The sequence below is a fragment of the Pleurodeles waltl genome, chromosome 1_1 (genome assembly GCF_031143425.1).
Source record: "Pleurodeles waltl isolate 20211129_DDA chromosome 1_1, aPleWal1.hap1.20221129, whole genome shotgun sequence".
NCBI lineage: Eukaryota > Metazoa > Chordata > Amphibia > Caudata > Salamandridae > Pleurodeles > Pleurodeles waltl.
In genome coordinates this window covers 91386290-91408217 of record NC_090436.1, presented here as the reverse complement: position 1 = coordinate 91408217, position 21928 = coordinate 91386290, and the positions used below count along the sequence as shown (strand labels likewise).

Genomic DNA, 21928 nt, shown 5'->3' with positions numbered 1-21928 from the left:
GTCCGCTTTCCAAGCAGATTGCAGAGTGGGCAAAACTCTGCAGACTCTGCTGGCGGAGCAGAGTTGTTTGCCCAACCCTATCATGCGCAGTGCACGGCAGGGGCGTGACTTACAGTTTTTCAGTTAACTATAGCTGGTGAATTTCAGTGTCTTTTTTCAGTTCAAAATGTTACGTTTTAACCGACATTTTTACCTAAACATAAAAACATTTTTAGGCCCTGGCATAATTGTAATTACATTGGAGTCATCAGAGCAATTTCAGTAATTCCATGTTTTTCTTTAATGCTGAATAACAAGTAATAATGCAATTACGCCTCTTCACATAATTAGGAGTAATTTGGGAGAAAACAATCCTACCGTAAAAGCACATTTAGTGACCGTGAGTGGCCTCCTGTGCTTGCCATTTGTATTCTGCTGCATTTCGTATTATTTCTTAATGCAAAATGCACCCTCGCTTCCATTTTGAATGTGTGGGTGCATTTTGCGCTAAGAAAATAGCACTAGATGTAAATTGGGGCAAATTTGACCCAACAGCACATTTAGCACTATTTCTTAGCACAAAATACTTCTGCCCATTTTGGACGTGAGAGGGGCATTTTGCGATACGAAAATAGTGCGAAATACCTGAGTAACTTGGTAGGAAATCCTACACTAATAGCACATTTAGGGAGCGCAAGTGGTTGCTTGTGCTTGTTATTCATGTTCTGTGGCATTTAGCAGTATTTTTTAGTACAAAATTCATTCTAGTGTCCATTTTTGATGGGAGCATTCATTTTTGTGTTATGAAATAGTGCTAAATTTAGCAATATACTTCTTGCGTAGTTATATATAATCATGCTATGTTTTTAGGTAATTCCATGCTATTACGCTACACTAAATTATGCAAGTTCACGCCTATTTATTTTAAGCTTTGGGATTTTTCAGTGAATTTATATTTTTCTTCATGTAATCTAGAATATTATTATTGTACCTAACTATAACATTAGTTTAAATTTTGGTTTTCTCTGTGAATTTCAAGGAACTTTTTTAAATGTACAGTAATATTGTATTACCATAGCTTACTAGACCAATGCCTTTGTCCATGCATGGTACGGGGTTGGGCCCAGGTTGTTTGCATAATGGGTGCCAACCCTCTACGAATGCCTCAACATTTTGGGGATGCGGCCAACCAATCATGTATTTTGAGCTTGCGGTACCAAGATACTCTGCGGTAATACTGCAAAAGTACTGCATCACTATATATACATTCATTTTAAATGTAAATTCCCCAAAAACTGCTGAACAAATTTACACCAGCTCATAAAAAGCACGCTTTCTGCCTCCAGATCTAGGTGTCTGCCAAATTTGGTGAAATTTTGTTCAACCGTTTTGGCTTCATCACTGTTCAATTTTCCAATAGAAAATCACATGGGAAAATGTGTTTTGGGACACCTCTTTTTTTGTGGCCCCACTTGACAGATCACCCCAAACTTTCCAGGAAAGAGCTGCGTTAGTGTAACTTTTTTGTGTTTTTTTAATGGAAGGTTTTCTGAAGATCTGTCAAACTGAGACAAAGTTAAAATTATCTATCTATCTATCTACCTGGGTGTGTATATATATATATAGAGAGAGAGATATATAGTCACTGAAAAAACAAATATTACAGGAATTTAATAGTTAGGAAATAGTTTTTTTTTTAAACATAGAGATTCACTTAAAAAAACAAAGGTTACAGGGACTTTATAGTTTGACTCAGATGGTAAATGTACAATACCATACTTCTTTGCAGGCAGGAAGACAGAGGAAACAGCTGCTCACGAGCAGAATGTTTGCTGTGACTTGGGGTCATCTGTCAAAGATGCTGCCGAGCCACAGCAAACAGCTATGTCCAATGGGTGGGCACACCGGGACATAGCAGGAGCCAGCCCTGGGAGGTGACAGTCCCAAGAACCATCATTGGCTCATTGAGGGGGGTCACGTGGCCCCCCTCAAATGAACGGCACCAGAGGTGGTGGTGCCCAGAGCTCGGGTGGCCGTGCAGCCCTCCTGGATTCAATTTGCACAATGGACCGGGGAGGTGGCAGTCCCAGGGACTGCTGGGGGCAGCGTGACCCCCCTACACTCAATTGTCACAATGCCCCAGGGAGGTGATAGTCCCAGGGCTGTAGGGGTGTTTTTATAATGCCCTGGGGAAGTGGTGGTCCCCAGGGGACACTGTGTGGCAGTGTGTGGCCCTACACACATAATTACACAAATGCCATGGGGAGAGGGTGGTCACCAGGGTTGCGGGAAGCTATGGGGGGCTGCATGGCCCCACCACTCATTATCAGAGAACTACCCCTGTGAGGTGGTGGTCCCCAGAACTGTGGAGGGATGGGTGGCCCCCCAAATTTAATCTAATTAGAGCCCCGGGGAGGTGGCGGTCCCCAAGGCTGCAAGGGGGACAGGAGAGCTTCTTGCTTTAAAATATTAAATGCCTCCGGGACCTGACCCACCTGAGGGCTTGATAGAAAAGAAGCACAGGAGCCCACACTTTTTATTTTTGCTAAAACAAGTGCTTTTTAGCCCTGTGGGGGGCCCTCTAGAACCCCATCACCAGAGCTAAGGGGTCAGGGTATCCATACCCTCTCCCCATTTCTTTATTATTAACCTTTTTTTCTGGGACTTGGCTGACGTTGAGTCACAACATGACTGCCAACACTTCTGTATTGAAGTGCTGGCAGCCAATCAGATCTCAGCACTAGATCGGGAGGGTTCACAAATCCTTCACATCCCTATATATATACAAATTTGGATTTTCTTTAATTTTTCTAAAACCACTTAACGGCTTTACACCAGCTAACAAAGAGGTCTCCTTCTGGATCAAGAGCTACCTTTCCGCCAAATTTCAGGTAACTCCATCCAGGGGTTTGGGCATTATCACTGTTCAAAATCCCTATGAACCAAAGAATGGGAAAAAGCGTTTTAGGACCCCCTCCTTTTTCATGGCCTCCCACCTGATGGATCACCCCTGAAACTTTCCAGAGAGACGCTGAAGTGAGCGTTGTCTTTTCTTGGAAAATTTAGTGAAGATTCATCAAACTCTGCCAAAGTTATTAGCAAAACAATAAATGCTTTGTCTATATAAATTAGGGCCACATGCACGAGATATAGGTTTTGCGACTCGCAAATTGCGTGTCAGTGCGACTTGCAATTTGCGAGTCCCAAACTTTGGGGGTTGTTCTAACTTTGGAGGAGTGTTAATCCGTCCCAAAAGTGACGGTAAAGTGACGGATATACCACCAGCCGTATTACGAGTTCCATAGGATATAATGGACTCGTAATACGGCTGGTGGTAAATCCGTCACTTTTCCGTCACTTTTGGGACGGATTAACACCTCCTCCAAAGTTAGAATAACCCCCTTTATGTTCAACAGTGTCAATGACACTGTTTGTGATTCCCAAGGGGGTCGCAAATGACATACCTCATGAATATTCATGAGGTAGGTCGCAACTTGAGACCCCCTTGGGAATGGCTGCCCTCACAGACATGGTGACCTGCTGGAGACAGCAGACCAACATGTCTGTGACTGCTTTTAAATAAAGCAATTTTTTGTTTTTAAAATGCAGCCCGTTTTCCTTAAAAGAAAATGAGATGCATTTCAAAAACAAAAAATGAAAAGTTTTTTTTTATTTTTTCAGAGCAGAAAGTGGTCCATGGGACCACTCTCTGCTCTGAAAAAATGTTTTCGCTGCCTTTCACAAAGGGGAAGGGGTCCCCTTCCCATTTGCGAATGGTTTACCACTGGTTTAAAACTGGTGCTAACTGCGATTGTTTTGCGACCGCATTCGGGGTCACAAAACAATCATACATGGGACTGCGACTCGCAATTAGGACGGGAACAATCCTTCTGAAATGCAACTCGCAAACCCTTTTTGCAATTCGGTAAATAGTTTACCGAATCACAAAAATGGGTCTGTACATCCCAAATTTCATTTTGCACGTAGCAAATGGTCCGTTTCGCCGTTTGCAACAGTGCAAAATGCTTCGTACATGTGGCCCTTAGTCCCTAACTATAACTACCTACCAGTACCACTAGGTAGTTATAGTTAAGACCTAGTTTCTAGATAACATGTAAATACATATGTATAGATATAGACATATATTCATTTAAAAAATCAAAGGTTACAGGTATGTTATATTTGGGTTCACATTTTAATCGTACAAAACCATTGAAATTCACCTATTATAATTAGAGTTACCACAAGTAACTATAACTTGTGCCCTAAAGTAAATATAACTTGTGCCCCCGCCATGCACAGTTTTTTCTGTCAAAAATGTTACTGCAACTATTAATTGATATTATTAATGATGGTATCAAAGATGTCAGGCATACCGTCATTTGTGGAGTAATTAGCAGTGCATGGTGAGGGTGTGAGTTATAGTTAACTTAGGGCACAATGTAAGTTTTTTTAGATAATTCTAACTATAACCAGTGAATTTTGCTGGTTTGGTATGTTTAAAATGTGAGCCTAACTATAATGTAAGTTATAATTCAGTGACTTTTTATGTTTTTTTTAGCATAAAGTAATTTTAATTACTATACGTTAATCCAACGACTGCCGCGCACGGCCTTTGCCTATGCATGGCAGCGTTTGTCTGCAGGTCCTGGCCTGTTTCCAGGTCCCATGGCCAACCCATACAACCATCCAACCCTGCACCGCACACGGCCTTTGGCCATGCACAGTGGGGGTTGTCTGCAGCCATCCCCTATAACCACCCAACCCTGCACCGTCCACGGCCTTCAGCCATGCGTGACAGGGGCTGGTCACAAGGCCTGGCCTGTGGCTAGGCCTTGCACCCAACTCTCTGTAACCACCCATAGAGTTTTTTAAACTTTAATTAATGATATAGTTACAATGATTTATTTTGGACAAATAGAAAATAAAATGTAATTGTCATGTAAAAAGAGTGAGATCACTTTTCAGTATAAACCTTCGACGTTTGAGGTTGAAAATAAAAGAAAGTAGACAAATGAACACAAACTAACACTGGAACCCCAAACCTTCAGTGTGAGGGCCAGAGACCTTAACCACTAGTCCACAGATGAATCATTAGTGTATAGTGTCCCGACATAACTTTGACATTCAATTAAAAAAAAATTTGGGTGACAAAGACTTAAAAATTGCATCACTAAAAATGTTTCAAAACACATTCAAATCACTAGTAAATAAACAGACGCACTGCAAGAGATACCGGACTTAAACCTTCAACCTACTGAGTGACAGTCCTATAGCTTTACCAGTAGGCCAGAAGTAACTTCATTTTTTAAAAATGTTTAAAGCTACAGGACCATGGGGGAGCCTGAAGGATCCCATGATCCTAGCCCACTCCCAACTCCTGGAGGAGCCGGCACTGCTCCTGCAAGCTGGGAGCTACTTGAAATAGCAGCTCCCTGCTTGCAGAAGCAATGTTTTCATCTGTTTCCCTGTACGCATATTTGCATGCAGGGAAACAGATGAAAAGTCCACTTTGTGCAAGGAGGAACTGTTTGTCAGTTCCCGCTTGCTGAAAGTGGAATTTGTTTGCTTTTGCTTGGTGGTAGCTGTCAGCTCCCACCAAGCAAAAGCAAACAGCTATATCCCAGGGTGGGCACCCCAGGGCTTAGCAGGAGCCTGTCCGGGGGGCTGGCGGTGCCCAGGGTAACCATTAGCTCCTGGAGGGTTGCTCTACGGCCCACCTCCAAGGTGAAGTAGCCCCAGGAAGGTGGTGGTCCCCAGGGCCTGGGCTCCATGATGGACCCATTCCTTCTTTAAATTCAGCCCCAGGGAGAAGGCAGTCCCTGGGGCTGCAGGGGGCAGCGCCCCCCCGTATTCATTATGATTAAAGCTCCATAGAGGAGAAGGTCCCCGGGGCTGCGGGAGGGAGCACGCAGCCCCTCTGCATTAATTTTGATTTAAGCCCTGGGAAGGTAGCTGTGCCTGGGGCCACAGAGGGGGCAACACAGCCCCCCAAGTTCTCTGTGATTTAAGCCCCAGGGAGGTGGCAGTCATTAGGGCACAGGCTGGCCCCTGAGGAAGTAGTGGTGCCTAGGCCCTAAAAATGCCCTTGGAGGAGGGCCCTGTGTGCCCCCCTCCTTTATTTCATCATGGCTTTGGGACCCGGCCCATCCGCAGGCTTCATAAAAACAGTTGCAGGAGCCCACCCTAGTTTGTTTTTTATTTTTGCAGCAAATTTGCAAAGTCATTGCAAATTTGAAGCAAAAATGTAAAAAATAACTGTTTTTTAGCCCTGGCAGGGTCCCTCTGGGACCCCAGCACTAGAGGTAAGCGGTCAGGGTGTCTCTACCCTGGCCCCTTTTCTTTTTTTCTAATTTTTTGTGGGACTCAGTTCAAGCCAAATCCCAAGATGGCTGCCGACACTTCTGTATTGAAGTAATGGCAGTCAAACAGAGCTCTGCAGATCTCTGCACGAGCTTGTCATTATTCGGGAAGTTGTCACGCCCGCAGATATACACATTTGGGTTTCCTTAAATTTCTCAGCAACTACTGATAGGATCCGGAGGCCTCCAAAACGGCCCACACTCCCCCCCCGCCAGGAATACACGAGACGACAAGCTTTTCTCGTTGGAAGAGGTATCTTTTATTTTTAAAAAGACATTTCAAAATAACTCATAACTTCAACAAGCCAAACATCAAATAGCAAGTATAGCAAGGTTAGTCAATAAAGAAAACATTTTTATTTACATGTTACTGAGAAATTCTTGTGACCATAACCAATCTGACAGGATCCCTTCCTGTCCTGAACCACCATTTGGACCACACAGGTGACCCATGTCTCACCTGTATCGGTAGGAGGGACGGTTACCCTGACTACACGGTACCTTGTCCTCCAGTTTCGGGTTCCGCCCCCCCTCCAAACACCAATCAGCCCTGGGGTGTAATGGGGGGAGCCAAGAGCTGGAGCCCCATGTTCTCCCCCAGCGATCTGAGGTCTCTTACTCCCTGATCTGGTGTGTACATCGGCTGGTTGGCTCAGAACTTCAGGATCCTATCCCAGATGTCCTCCTGGGGGCCCCACCTTGGGGACCCCCTCCTATTGTTTCTAGTCACATTTTTTATCTCAAGGGCGCCAGGGCCCAAAATGTCCTTTGCCCTCCCCACCCAAAAAGAGGCTGCGGGCAAAACCCCACATGTCACGGATAAATTGGTTGGTTCCTTCGTCAGATAAATGAACTTGGTCGTTGTGAAACATGTGCGCGCCTTTCAGCAGTTTGTGGGGGATATTCCATAGGCACCCAGGGCCCGGGCAGAGTTTTGCCATCTCGGCATTAAGCCGGCGAACTGACACATTGATGGTTCGAGATCTTATTCCTGCCCCCCACTTCCGATGTGGTACCATGTGCGACCAGGCGAATGCTGCCCCTTGGAATTGCTTTGCCACTCTTGTGATTTCAAGGAATACCGTCTCCCTAAGGGCTTTTCGGCCTAAACGCACTAACTCGTTGCCCCCCAAGTGAATGATGATTAAATCCGGAGACTGCAGTCCCCCTCGACCACTCGCCAATTCGACCAAGTGTTGCAGCTGGGTGATGCCTCTTCCGCCAATGCCGTAGCACCGAAATGCCACACTGTGCATGTCTGCCGGCTTCGACCCACGGAGCTGTTGCAACCGGTATGCCGCCTGACGGACAAATGAATGCCCCAATACCCAGACTACTCGCTGAGGCATTTGACTGAAAGAAAAGAAACATGCAGTGAGACATCACCACCAAGCAACCCAGCCACTGCTACACCAAATCTGGCCTGATGTAATGCTTGTAACACTCTGAAGACCAACGACCTATGTTTTTTACTGCGGACGCTCGAAGGCCAGCTGCCGCCGCTACCGTGGCTGCGCCAATTCTAAAGGAATGGGATGAGTACCCTTTTTGATCCACCCCTATTGTTTTCAGGGTCAATTTAAAGACTTCCGCGAACTGGTAGCGTGACAGGCAGTCTCCACTGGGGTGAATGAAAAAGGCCGGAGACTCTGTCATAGGGCGGACTGCAAGATAACTGTTTGTAAGTAACACAGGGCATGTAGGGGAACCAGGCGCCTCACAGAGTGTGATGCGTGTTCCTTTCTTCAGCTGGTCGGTCTTTGATTTACTCAACGTTATGGATAGTGACCCATTGCATGCCAGCACGTCTCTCTGCTGTAAGCCCCCTAAGTGGTCACCCTTGGAAGAGCCTACCAACTCGCTGATGCGGAAAGCCCCGTAAAAAGCCAAAGTGAAAGCCGCGGCGAAAAGCGCCGCCTCGGCCGGGGAAGAGCAGACGGTGTGGAGCGCCCTCAAAATCCTTTCGAGCAGAGGGGGGGTGACGGGACGCCTGGCATCAGAGCTACCTGGGGATCCCTTGGCCCACCCCAACAAGGCCTGTCTTATAATAAAAGTATTCAGAGGCCTCTCCAATTTAAGTATTTTTGCGAAAAAACGTATCGCTGCCAAGTGGGTGTTCGTGCATGACACAGGACGACCTAAGCTTTGCAAATGTTGTAGAAACGCCCCAACTGCAGGTTCAGAAAATGTATCTGCAATATGCCGCGAACGCAAAAATCGCCTGTAAAGGAAAAAACTGTTCTCATAAGCTGCTTTTGTGCGTGGAGCCAAGGATGACACTACTAAGTCTGGGAGGGAGGGGCACCAATTTTCCACAGAGATTCTGGGAACTCTGTCATCTTCTCCTTCGCCTGGGGGTGATACCGCAAAACATCCTGCATTAATGAACGAGACAATGCATCAGCTGCGTTGTTATGCACCCCAGGCACGTGCTTCGCCTTGAACGTGATGTTGTGCTGAAGACAAGCCAGAATCAGGTGTTTCAAAAGGCGCAAGACCAAAGGGCAGGAAGCCCCTTGGCGGTTGATAACTTCTACCACCGCCATGTTATCAGACCAGAAAATTACCACCCTGTTCCTGAACTCCCTTGCCCAGATGTTTACAGCGACTACAGTTGGGAATAATTCCAGGAAAGCTATATTCTTGGTCCATCCCCATCTGACCCAATCTCCAGGCCAGTCTGCCCTACACCACAGTAGGCCCAAAATTGCGCCGAAGCCTATGCTACCCGCGGAGTCAGTGTATAGGCCCAGCGTAGGGCTGGATATTGCTTTTTGCGGCCAAATGACCGACCCATTGAATGTCCTTAGGAACAGATCCCACAACCTTAGGTCGTCTCTAACCTCTCTAGACAGCCGGGTGTGGTGGTGTTTTTCTTTCAGCCCAGCCATTGAGCGAGCTATTGCCTTGGAAAAGGGGCGGCCCATGGGGATGATTCTCAGCGCAAAGTTCAGCTGGCCCACCAGTACCTGTAGCTGGTGCAGGGTCACCTTTTCTTGAGACAATATAGCCCGAATGGACTCTTTGAAGGCCAACAGCTTATCCAAAGGCAAGCGGCACTCTCCTGCCATGGAGTCAATTTCAATCCCCAGGAAAGTGATGCAAGTAGAGGGGCCGACTGTTTTTTCGGGCGCCAGAGGAACACCAAATTCTTCGAACAAAGTGATTAAAGCTTGAAGGGCCCACCTGCACCTGTCAGAATTAGGGGGTCCCAGAATCAGGAAGTCATCCAGGTAATGAATGACCTTGCGGTGTCCCGTACGCTGCGAGAACACCCACTGAAGAAAGGAGCTGAATTGCTCAAAATAACTGCATGATATACTACAACCCGTGGGCATGCATTGGTCGAAATAATACTCCCCCCTAAATTGAAAACCCAGCAGGTGGTAGTCCTCGGGGTGCACGGGAAGCAGACGGAAGGCAGACTCAATGTCGGTTTTTGCTAACGTAGACCCCCGGCCCAGCACCCTAACTTTATCTACCGCATTATCCACTGACGCATATCGGACCGAACAGAGCTGCGGATCGATGGCATCATTGACTGATGACCCCCGAGGGGCCGAAAGATTGTGGATCAATCTGAACTGACCTGCTTCTTTTTTAGGAACCACTCCCAAAGGGGAACACACAAACCAGATAGCGGAGGGCACCTAAAAGGACAAGCAAGCCTGCCCAGGGACCTTTCCTTCTCCAGTTTCCTGGCAACTACTGCAGTGTTCTGTAAGGCGGATATTAGGTTCTTACAGTGATTTACAGGAGAAACATTAGGGGCGGGTATCCTGAAGCCAAAGGAGAATCCGTTAAGAAGTACTGAAGCTGAGTCCAAAGAAGGGTAAGCCTGCAACCAAGGGCGTAACGCTTCTAACCTGATCAGGGAGGGGAGGGGGGGCAATTTGATGGTTTACTGGGGTCCCAACCCCACTCTTTAGATTTCTTAATACATTTGGATTCAGGATGGGAAGGGTGTCCGCAAAAGGAACAGTTATGCTTGAATTTGCACGTTCCAGCGGGACGTGAACATGTCTTTCTGTTGAACGCCCAGCACGACCCTTTCTTCTCACCGGACAACTGGGGCCTAAAGGGCTGCCTCCCTGGGACCTTGTTGTTAACGCATTCGAGCCACACATTTACCTCTGTTTGGTCCCACCCAATGGAATGATCCTCTACTTTAGCCCAATGAACATCCCTATCGTATTCTAACCAGGCCAACCCCCCATACGTGTGTTGAGCTTTCAATATCTTATTGGCATAATAAATCAAAGAGGTGCCCAACTCTGGTTTTTTCTCCAACAGGATTGACATAAAAACGTTAAAGCCAAACAGCCAATTTGTGATGTTCTCCTCTATTTTTGGCTTTCTTTCAACATAGGAAGATGATTTAGGTTCCTTCTCCTTCACTTCAATCTCCCTTCTTTTTGCCCATATTAATGAGAAAATGTCCACGAAGTCCCCCTTCCAAATTTTTTCCCTTGTTTCTGTGCTAACGTGGGCTGCCAGCTTACCTAGTCTGGATAATAACGAGTCTGTTTTCCCTTCCTTAGCCGGGATGTCCGGACCCGGAAGCTTGCTTGAGCTGGGCAGGACGTTCTGAATAGGTGGGGGTGATGAGAGACAAATGCTCGGTGCCAGGGCGACACACGGGCTATTATTCGAGGACTGCAGAAGGTTTGAGGAGTGCGCTGCAACTAGGGAATCTACCTGGCGTTTTAAGTCTGCTACTGTATTTTGCCAAGAAACGTCCGCCCCCCATGGTGTTGTGGGTGGTGGCGCGGTGGTAGCAGGAGCGCTAATACCGGCCAATAACTTAGACACTTCCATTAGCGCCAATCTGGATGGCTCTTGATCTTGCGCCCGGGATTCAGGCAAGCCCACTGGCAGGGGACCCGACGGTGCGGAACAGCTACCCCCTGGAGAGGGGTGGGTGATGGCCCGGGATGAAATGTAGGTGCTAAGGCCGCCAAGGATTTACGAATATCAGCTAGGACCCCTTCTATACCCCCGCCTGAAGGAGCCGTGGAGCCCGTGGTAAGAACTTGAGGCGCGGGGTGGCACTGTGGGCGGGGCCGCGGCAGCGGGCGCGATCAACTGTCCTGGAAGGCTAGCTGCTGCGGGGGGTGACAGAACGATGGTGGCCGGGACTGCTGCGGGGGGCGTTAGAACGATGGTGGCCGGCACCTGCGCTTTACCATTCCTTCTGCGCTTAACCGCGGGAAAGCCGCGCTGGGGGCCACGTGGGACTGTTTTTGGTGGGAACCCCTAACTTTGCCCCCACCATCTCGGGACACTCACTGCCCTCACTGGTGTCCTCGCTCCCCAATTTTTCTAAGACTAATCTTAGCAGCTGGGATAATTCTGGGTCACACCCATTCCCTTTCTGAGTGCTAGCCTTCTTAGGTGGCATGCTGGACTACAGGGAGGGGCACTATCCTGAGGCAAACTGCTAAAGGCTAATTAACCACTAGTATAACCCCTTTTTTTTTTTTTTTTGATGAACCTGAAAAGAATGTAAATACAACACTGTCAAAGACAAGGATTAAACAGATAACCCTCCAGGAATGCTTTTACCTCCTGACAACCACCCTAAACATGTGTGTCACCAAACACAATTTTTCAAACAAAGGCAAAAACTGAGAAAGCCCCTAGGTACCAACCAGCTTTAAAGTTTTTCCGCTAAACTGCTGCTCAACTCTTAGTGAAACACATTGCCCTAGCAGCAAGACAGCCGAGGATCACACTATGACTTTATATTTTATTTATTTGTATATTTTTTATTTATTTTTTAAAGAAAGCCTCAAGCACCTCCACCGGGTAATGCTGCTGCCCCCGTGTTAAAATGGAGGCAGCCGAGTATGCCACTTATTGCCCGAAGGCGCTCCGACCAAAAACCCCATGCCGCGCGTAATGACATAAACTGAATGCTTTGTTATATCCACGCTCGGTAAACGCGGTGTTTCCGGCGCAAATCGCCTAGGCGGCCAAACTACCCTTTGTAAAAACTTTGGCTCCCGCTGCAACACAAGGCCCAGACGGGACCCAAAAACCCACCACAATTCTTTTATACGGCACGCAGGCCAGCAAGAAACGCGACCGAAGAAAAGCTACATGTCTCCCGTTAACAAGGCAAAAAATTAGGGACTGGGGCACGAACCCTCACGCTCTCAAACCCAGCTGACGGTTGATATATTTCCCGCCTGGGTTACGAGCGCTCCCCCTATGCGTCCACCCGCAAACCCGTCCTCGATCTGCAGCGCCAAAATTGCTCTCCTACACCCCAGCACGTGCAAACCTCCGATGCGCTAAACTCACCTCAGTTGGGCAACACTTCTATCCCGGTCTGCAGCGTCCTCCCGACCGAAGAACTCCAGGCGCCGAACTGAAGGCAAGAACAGGAACCGAAGGCAGGAACAGGAATCAGCAACAATCGCGGGCTGCACGCAGGTCCGGCCGCCGCACACAGGAAAAGAAGGTCTAGCCTTCTTGGGGGGGCCTTTAAATAGCCCCCCACCAGTATATGGCGGCCGGAACCAACGCACAGCGAATGTCGGCCCCACGCCATGCCCCCCGCAGGATTGACTTCCGCCCTAACGCCTCGCGAGGCGTCAGGAGCGGAAACCCGGCCGACCTCCAGCACCCCCGGCGAAAAGAAAGGGGGGAGTGCCCCAGGGCCTTGGAGGCCCCGTCTCCTAACCGGCCGCGCCCCCCCCCACTGCGGTGCGGGTGCTTTTCCCAGAGAGTTACACCAAATAACAAAACACACACAATCTGCAGAACAAAATCTACTGTTCTGCAAATTTGGTGTAATTCCATCCAGCGGTTTGGGCTGTAGTCCTTCAAAACTCCTATGGGAAGTAATATGGGAAACCCATTTTTTAACCCCCATTTTCTCGGCTCCACCTTGACGGACCACCCCGAAACTTTCTGTGTGCAACAAGACTCACCGGCACACTTTCTTTTTAGAAAATTTTGTGACGATTCACCAAACTATGCTAAAGATATAGGCAGGTCAAAAAGCGCTTTTTCCATGGAAACATGGCCCTAACTGTAACTGTCTATTTTTGACCGCCAGTAGGTTTTTATATAGATAGATAGATAGATAGATAGATAGATAGATAGATAGATAGATAGATAGATAGATAGATAGATAGATAGATCTTTATAAAGTGTGTGCTAAAATAATTCTGTTAGAAACCTGTGTTGCAGAGATGCCTTTATAAATAACTGTAAAGTTTTTGCTGTTTACAACAAAAAGAGCTCTTGTGGTATCAGATAGTGGGAGCCAGTAAAGCTTTTTTGTAATGTACATTTTCTGTCTTCTGAGCATACATACTCCAGTGTTGCTCTTTAGGCGCTCGTGTAAATAACACACAATGACATTTTGCAGATTCAAGAACGGCATTCAGGTGGCTTTAGGCACTGACAGGGCCCGGGCTCTAGAGGGAGACACCACCTGTCACCACAAACGAAACATGGATTTACTGGTGTGAGCGTCGAGGCTTCACTCCGGACACCCTACGCTAATGTAACGAGCCCTGTTCTCGGACAAGGAACAAACAAGTGGGCGGCCCCACTGGCCATAAAATACTATTAATCTGGGAGAGGGGGCACGCAGCGGGGACTGGGCGCAGTGTGTGCACAATGAAAGCGTAAGGTGGCTCTCACGGTGCCGTTTTGGATAGTTTTCCAGTGCGCTGGGCTTGATGTGGCCGCGCTGTGAGTTGTCAACATTTGTATTTCATTGGTGTCAAAGTGAGGCGAGGAACAGGCTGCTGGCTGTCGAGCGGAGGGCTTATGGGTGGCTAATACTGTCCATGTGAGGTTTCACAGGACTGTATTGTGAAACAAAAGGAACACGGAGGAAAGAAATAATCTCCTTTTAGGTACAATCGGCGTGTGGGACATCGTTAAAAGTCACACGGTGTTAAAATAAACATTAAAGAAACGAAAGCCAAGGTGGGGGCTCTCGCAAAAGAAGCTCAGTCCTGATAACCATTAGAAAGAAAGAAAATCTGTAAAACAATAAATAAAGCAAAATAAAACGGATCCTGAATAAACGGTGATGGTTGCTGCTGTGCAGCGCCACAGACCCCTGCCCTGCTAGCACAATGGAGGTGGACTGGCTTCCTGCCCGGTTATATTTATAGCCCAGGGCTGCTGGGAGATACCACTGTGCCTGTCCGGGGGCCGGAGGGGAGGCAGGGCAGTGTGCAGAGCCGGAGACTGGAGGAAGCCTCCGGGATCCCCCCCTCCAGCCTGCCCGCCACATGATCCCACCCAGCCTGTTTAAACAGAAAGGACACAGATCCTGTCTGTTCAATGTAACAAAAAAATCGCGTCCAGAGCAGGGAGCGGGAGCGTGCAGTGAGTGCATGTGTGCGGGAGCGGCGGGCAGAGGCAGGCAGAGGCAGCCAGAGCGTGCAGGCAGAGCAGGCAGACCCCGCGTCCTCTATGTATATAAAGATGGCCACGTTAGCGAACGGGCAGCCCGAGAGCAGCAACCCCGGCGCCAACGGGCACATGAACGGGCTGAGCCACAGCCCCGGCTCCACCATCCCCATGAAGGACCACGATGCCATTAAGCTCTTCATCGGGCAGATCCCGCGCAACCTGGACGAGAAGGATCTCAAGCCCCTCTTCGAGGAGTTCGGCAAGATCTACGAGCTGACCGTGCTGAAGGACAGGTTCACCGGCATGCACAAAGGTGAGGAGGACCCACGCCGGATGCAACTTGTCATGGGAGACGACCCGGGACGGGTGACGGGGCCGGGGAAGGAGAGGTGCGGGCGGGATGTGGGGAGTCATTGGAGGAAGTCTAGGTGGACAATTAGGCTGTCCAGCCTGGAGGAGCTGGGACTCAGGTGGGCAGAGCAGTGGCTTTACACACTGCCGCTGTAGGAGGCGCGAGAGAGGGAGCAAGGTGCTGTCCAGCCGAGTGGGGCTGGAAGTCGGGGTTAGATATTTATTTTTTTGGTGGGGGGGGGAGCTGTCTACCTCGGTGCTCTGGATGACAGCGGGAGGCTGGAAGCGGTAGCTGTCCGCTCGCGTGGCGCTGAATGTGCTTCGTCCACGGTAGCTGTCCGGCAAAGTGGTGCTGAATAGCTGAAGCGTAAGGGACCTTTTCGACCGATCGCTCCTGCATACAGGGGTGAAAGTAGGGGGCTCTGTGCCAGGGAGCTGCTGAATGCCAAAGTGGATGTAGGAGCTGTTCTTCTGGGTGGTGCTGAATGCCGAGTGCAAGTCGAGCTGTTCTCCTGAGTGGTGCTGAATGCCAGGTGTAAGTGGGATCTGTCATCCTGAGGGGTGCTGAATGCCAGGTGTAAGTGGGAGCTGTTCTCCCGGGTGGTACTAAATGCTAGGGTGGAAGTAGCAGTTGTTCTCCTGGCTGGTGCTGAATGCCATGATGGAAGTAGGCGCTGTTCGCCAGAGTGGTGCTCAGTGCGCGGGTGCGAGAAGGAGCTGTTTCCCTGGGGGGTGCTGACTGCCATTGTAGAAGAACGGAACTGCCAATGTAGGTAGTGTGGAATGTCGGGGTGGAAGTAGGGAGCTGTGTGCCTGGGTGGTGCTGAATGTCAGGGTGGACGTATGGAGCTGTGTGCCTGGATGGTGCTGAATTTCAGGGTGTGCTTTGGGAGCTGGGCGCGGGTGGTGCTGATTGCCAGAGTATAAGTAGAGAGCTGTTTGCCTGGGTGGTTCTGAATGCCAGGGTGGATACAGTACTTCACCGATGATGAATGCCAGGGTGGAAGTGGGAGCTGTTTGCCGGGGGGGAGGGTGTTTGAATGCCAGGGTGGAAGTAGAAGCAGTTCTCCTGGTTGGTGCTAAATACGAGGGTGAAGGGAGAGAGTTGTTCAACTGGGTGGTGCGGAATGGCAGGGTGGAACTGGGAGCTATTTTCCTGGGTGGATAGACTTACAGTGGTACTAAATGCTTACGAGAGGAAGTACTGTACGTCCTGCTGGATGCAGGGTGGAAGGAGGAAGCTGTTCTCTCGGGAGGTGCGGGAAGCCGGGGGAGGATGGTGAGAGAGAACAGTCCGCAGGATTCCGCACAAGCGGTCCACACTTGTGGTTCTGTACAGCAGGCCCATCGAGCTGTCTAGCCTGTGCTACTAAAAGATGGAGCTAGAAGAGGCACAGTATAGGTGCCAAAACTTCGTGTGTGCCAAGGAATGGAGCGGTACCTCTATCGGTGCTAGCAGTCTATTTGCGATGAGGAGGTAGCATCCCCCTTCGTAGCTGCCGGACTTCAGGGTGTTATGTGTGGGTTTATGGTTCTGTAGAGCTTGAGCAGGATGAACTGCTCCCCGCCTCCAAAAGCACTGGTGCCCACAACAGCCGCTAGACTTCATTGTGAATGGCAGGATATCAGAACAGGTCCTCCGCCCCCGCCTCAGTGCTATATAAGCGAAGGAGGCGCTAGAATCGCTGTGAGGTACGTGAACTTGAGGCCATGCTGTTTGTGCTGAAACCAGGCACAGGTTTAAGGAACCGATAGCTGCCAACTCTCACAATACATGCTAAAATGTTCAAAGAATTGCAGCTGTCCACGCTATCTGATCTCAACCCCACCTCTAGTAGGGAGTTAATGTGTGAAAAAGCTTGCTGTCCAAAAAGCTGTTTCTGAAAACTAGGTAAGGGAGGGGAACTGTCCAGTCCGCGGTGCTGAAAGGCAGAATCAGCGGGGAGCTGTCCAGGACAACTGGTGCTGAGAGGCAGGAATAGTGGGGAGCTGTCCGGAGCGCGGTGCTGAATTCAGGGTCAGCGGGATGGGAGCCGCGTCGCCCTACGAGAGGCAGCCACAATCAGGGAACAGTCCAGGCCAGTTGTGCTGAAAGCCAGAATCAGCAGGGTGAGAGGGGTATCCGGAAAGTGGTACTTAAGTCAGGGTCAGCAGGAGTAGGGATGTGGAGGCCCATTGCTTTGAAGGCCATGGTCGGGGGGTGGGGATGGAAGGCAGGGCCGGTGGAGGCGAACTGTCCTGCCACTTGGGGTTGAAAGCCAGACCCAGCAGGGACCTGTGCCGCCGGTGGTGCCGAGATTAGAAGCTGCCTGAAATGTAGTTCCGAAAGTCAGGGTCAGGGAGGGCGGTGTCCAGCCGAAGGCGCTAAAAGTCAGGGTCACAGCAGGAGGGGACTGCAGATAGATGGTACTGAAAGTCAGTGTCGGCAGCAAGGTCCCATTTTGGGCCTTACCGGTAAAAAAATTTGAGACCAGAAAAGAGAGGGGCAAACAGGCCGAAGGTCCAGAGACTTACACGGGATCAGGAGTTGCGTGGGGGGGAAACGGCGTGGAGAGCGCGGAAGGGATCCGCGGGCATGAGAGAGGCTGAAGAGACGTTTCTTCCAGAGAGCTTGCCTCACAGAGAGCTGCCGTCTCATCGAGAGCCTTCTCCACAGAGAGCTCTCCTCGCAGGAAGATTTCCTAGCAGAAACCTGTCCATGCAGACAGCTTGCTTCACATAGGCCTTTCCTCATATAGTGCTTTTTTTACGGAGATCGTGCTTCACACATAGCGCCCCTCATATAGGAATTCCCCTCACAGGAAACTTTCTGCACAGAGTTTCTTCAGAGTGCCCCCTGAATACATCTTCCTTCACCCGGAGCGTGGTTCACGCAGAGCTTCCCTCGCAGAGAGATTTCCCTTTCCTCTCCGTAGACACATGTGCACTGCATCTGGTCATTAGACGCCACACTGCGCGGGACATCTATGGCCGCCACGCGAGCATTTTGTAAGATGTAGAGAAGAGAAGCGGGTGCTTTTATTTTGAGGCGGGCTGACTGCACTGCTATTTCCCTTTATGAACATCAGAGTCTGCCTGGGGAGGGGGCGACATTGCCTCCTGCACGTGTGCAAGGCAGCCATTGTGCCCACTCCCCCTCTGACATGCATTACGCCGGATACCCCCAAAGACGCACACACGATTTTAAGGCATCAAGGGAGATTGGATCCTAAAAAGAGAGCAATATTCAAGATGTGGACCGAGAGCAAACCACGAGTAAAGCCACGCGCACAAGGATATAGTTTAGGGAAAAAAATCGTATTGTTGAAAAGCAACTCACTTGACATATGCAGACGGTTCATTATTAACGGTGAACTTGCTAAGTGCGAGGAAGGACATTAGTGAATTGTATAAACTCGCTTGGGATGGTGCGATGACAAGCCAGCACGTTACCGGTTTAGAGGGTCTAGTGTCTCACAAGAAAGGTCGTTTTGTTGGCTTTGAGGCGCCAAACATTGTAATATATTGAGCAACTGGCTAGACGAACGTAAGTGCCCGTTACCAGAATAACTTGACCAGGATCACACGGGTTGGTTAGTGATAGTTCGGGGGTCCTAAATCTAGCTTACTGGGACTAACGTCCCCTATGTAGCCAGCGGACCCCCTTAGTCAACTAGCACGAGACAAGGAAGATAGGTTCATTGGTTGGGCGCTGTGCAGGGGTCCAACCCCCAACTAAAGATCACTACATTTAATTGTTTTAGTTTTTGTATTTACTTCACATAAAAGACAGAGGGGATGGGCATTAAATCCATTTTGCTGAACACAGCGGTCACCTTTGCTCCAGTTCGAGAAACTTTCAGAAAATTAAGGTCTGGATAAATGCACATGATGGGTGATTGAAAGGCACGATATGGGAAATGTGTCTCAGATCAGCAGAAATTCAGGAATATATTAACCCCCTGCCTCGCCTCTGGAAGTACACATTTAGTGGATTTTGAGCTGCCTGACGTTGAGGAAAGCAAGCTGCGATTTGCCAGATGAGCAAACTAGTGGCGACGAAGAGTGAGTTTGTGGTGGGCTTGTAATGTGTGCTGTGGAGGGGGTCAGCTCAGCAGGACACCTCCCCGCAGAAGTACACCTCCACCCCCAACCCCCGGCTGGTACCCGGAGCTCCGCGGCTCCGAGCTTTAAAACTCTGCTCGGTTCACTCTCTGACGCGTCTGATTTATTAACTAATCCTAATCATGAAAAAGTGCCCCTGGCAACTGCAAAAATGACTTGCTTGCCACAAGTGATTAATTACTATTTGGCGGGAAGCATGACAAGTCTCTCGGGGAAGAAGCCTGTCGTTTTGGCTTTCTCCTTTCTTTAATCGGCAACATGGCGGAGAACAGGGTCTTACATCCTTCACAATAACAAAAAAATATATATATATATCCTCCACAACCTAATTTAATACTGGGTGAACTCAGTCAGACCACGGGCTCACAGAGGAGAGGCGAGTAATTTGCCAGTTAAATATAGAGAAGGGACTAGGAAAAGCTGCACGGGGCTCCCACCCCTGCAACGAGCGTTGCAGAGTTGGTAAGAGTTCAGGATATTTGCTGGCCGTTCCGCGTGCCTCCACTACCCCGCCGCAGCCCATCCCGAAAAGGAAAATGGCTGCCTGTTTCTGATTCTTACACACTGACTTGTACGCAAGCACTGACATTCGATGCAACTAATCTTGCTGTGGTCAGAGGTGTAGCTCAGTTATTTAAACGCGCGACAGTCCAAGGTGCATAGCCGCGATGGTGAATGTTAAAAACAAGAAATAGAGGCATTTTTGTGCTGGGCACAGAGGGGATAGGGGGGGATGTGTGCTTCATTTTTAACTATAACGTCAAGAAAAGTGGGTTCTGATCTTGGCTTTCCTTCTAGTCTGAATAGTGTGGTCTTAGATAAGTCACAGTGTCTTCCAGTGCCTCAAATTAACTCTCAAACAAGCACGGTGGTTAGAAGTAGCTAGAACATTTAGTGTTAAACACAAAAGCAGGGCCAGATTTACCTAAGGAGAAGGTTTTGAAAGTTGGGGTTTGCAGCGACATTTTTGTTACTGTCAATCACCAAAATGTGTCACTAACAAGACTGAGTTACACAGTACGAGTCTTTATTTAGCAGTATTTTTGTATAGTGCTTGTACTGTTAGCAATGACTTCATAGCGCATCGAGTTAAAGAGTGAGCCGTGACTGACGGCTTGATCTTTGGGTGTCAGTTCTCCAGAGCATTATGTCATCTATAGGTCATTGGGAGCAGTAAACAGGCACATTCTCAACCCCATGACCAATCCCAGGAAGTCTTCTTCAAGCCTAAAATAAAGGAGGTTGAATTCTGGACGGGAGTCTTGTGTAGTCACTTGAGTTCCACGTTGAAGTGTGGGATCGGTGGGCACGTCAGGTGCCCGCGCAGGCATGCAATCCGTACAGGTTAACAAGAGACACACTAAAGACACAGAAACAATCATCCATGGGCGGTTGGGTTCCTAATGACTGCGACCAACGCAAACTGAAGCCATCAATTACACAAACTGCCTTCCCCATGTCACCGCTAGCCACTACCCTTAACGTAGGAACATTGGGTGTCCAACTCGTTCTGCCATTGACTGGTTGTTGCCTATTGACAGGCCTTGCCATATAAACCTCATATGTGAGACAGGTTCCCTACTGTACCTAGCAGCATTTAATGCAGCCTGCATGCATGGCACTCCCAAAGGTGGCATGCTAGGGCGACATATAGCTGTGATAGCACAGGGCCAGTATTCTGTGTGCCATGGCACCTGGCACCCCCCGGCCTGGTGCTCTGCTTCTAATGCTCCTGGGCAGGAGTAAGCATGGCAGACGCAGGGGTGGATGGTCAGCCCAGGTACAGAGCGCCTCCAGGCTGCCCCAGCCGAGCAGTGCATGCTTACTGGCTGAATTACTGGGATGCAGGGGGTTACTGCTCTCTGGACAGCAATAGAGCAATGCATTAGCCTCACAGCCATCGAAGGCCGCTTTAAGTGGTGTTTAGTATAATATTTATCAATTAAATGCTATCTAAACACGCGTGTCCCAGCAGGCTGCTGCGCGCGCAGGTGGAAGCCTGTGCCTCGTTGCAGGCGCAGATGCACGAGAAATGCGGCCCTTTCCGGTGGCGGCATTTTCAGGAAAAAGTTGTACGATGGTTGATGAGTGGAAGTCACGGGACTGGCACAAAATATATCCCTTTTCTTCTTTTTGGACTGGTCACTGGGGCATTTAGCACAGTCGGGCGCATCCTCAAGTGAAGCTTCTCACGTCCACCTTGAAACCACGCAGGTCCACGTGGACTCATCATTGTCATCACCGCTGTTGACACACAACAGACACGACAGTCACGAGACAATGCATCACACGGTGGCAGTTTCGTGTTACACCACCGCGCCTTTGTAGTTACCGACGCAACGCACACCCCGATGCACTTGGCCACAATCAGTGATCGACTGATTCTTGCGTCCCATTTATTTCACTAGTGTGTCACTCTCCGAACACCTGTGTGCACGACTGCCTTCACAATATTTTCATTGCTCTGTAGGGCCCATCTAGTGAATGATGTTAAAACAAATTAAAAATCCCTAGTAGGCGTCATCGAAGGGACATTCTAGAACCGTGACTGTTCATGTTGTGACACTGAGAATGAGGACTGACCTTGTCCTCTTCACTCGATGGCCCCTTTAAATAAATTGAATGAGTTAAACAGGCACTTGCATCTATTGAGAAACCCGTCTGAAAAATAACATGATAAGTGATCATTTGTTAAGTTCTGACAACGACATGCAAAATATGCTTCTGCATCACCGCTAGAAATTATG

At 49.1% G+C, this 21928-nt stretch overlaps 1 protein-coding gene across 8 annotated transcripts in view; it reads left to right on the top strand.

Annotated features, from left to right (window-relative positions):
- The first annotated feature begins 14649 nt into the window (after positions 1-14649).
- Positions 14650-21928, top strand: part of CELF4 (CUGBP Elav-like family member 4) — a 1197256-nt gene continuing 1189977 nt past the window's right edge. For all 8 annotated transcript variants that reach the window (XM_069218773.1, XM_069218769.1, XM_069218589.1 and 5 more), the window contains exon 1: positions 14650-15039. In XM_069218773.1, coding sequence (XP_069074874.1) covers positions 14787-15039 — 253 coding nt within the window. In that variant the 5' untranslated portion in view covers positions 14650-14786. The remainder of the gene's footprint in view (positions 15040-21928) is intronic.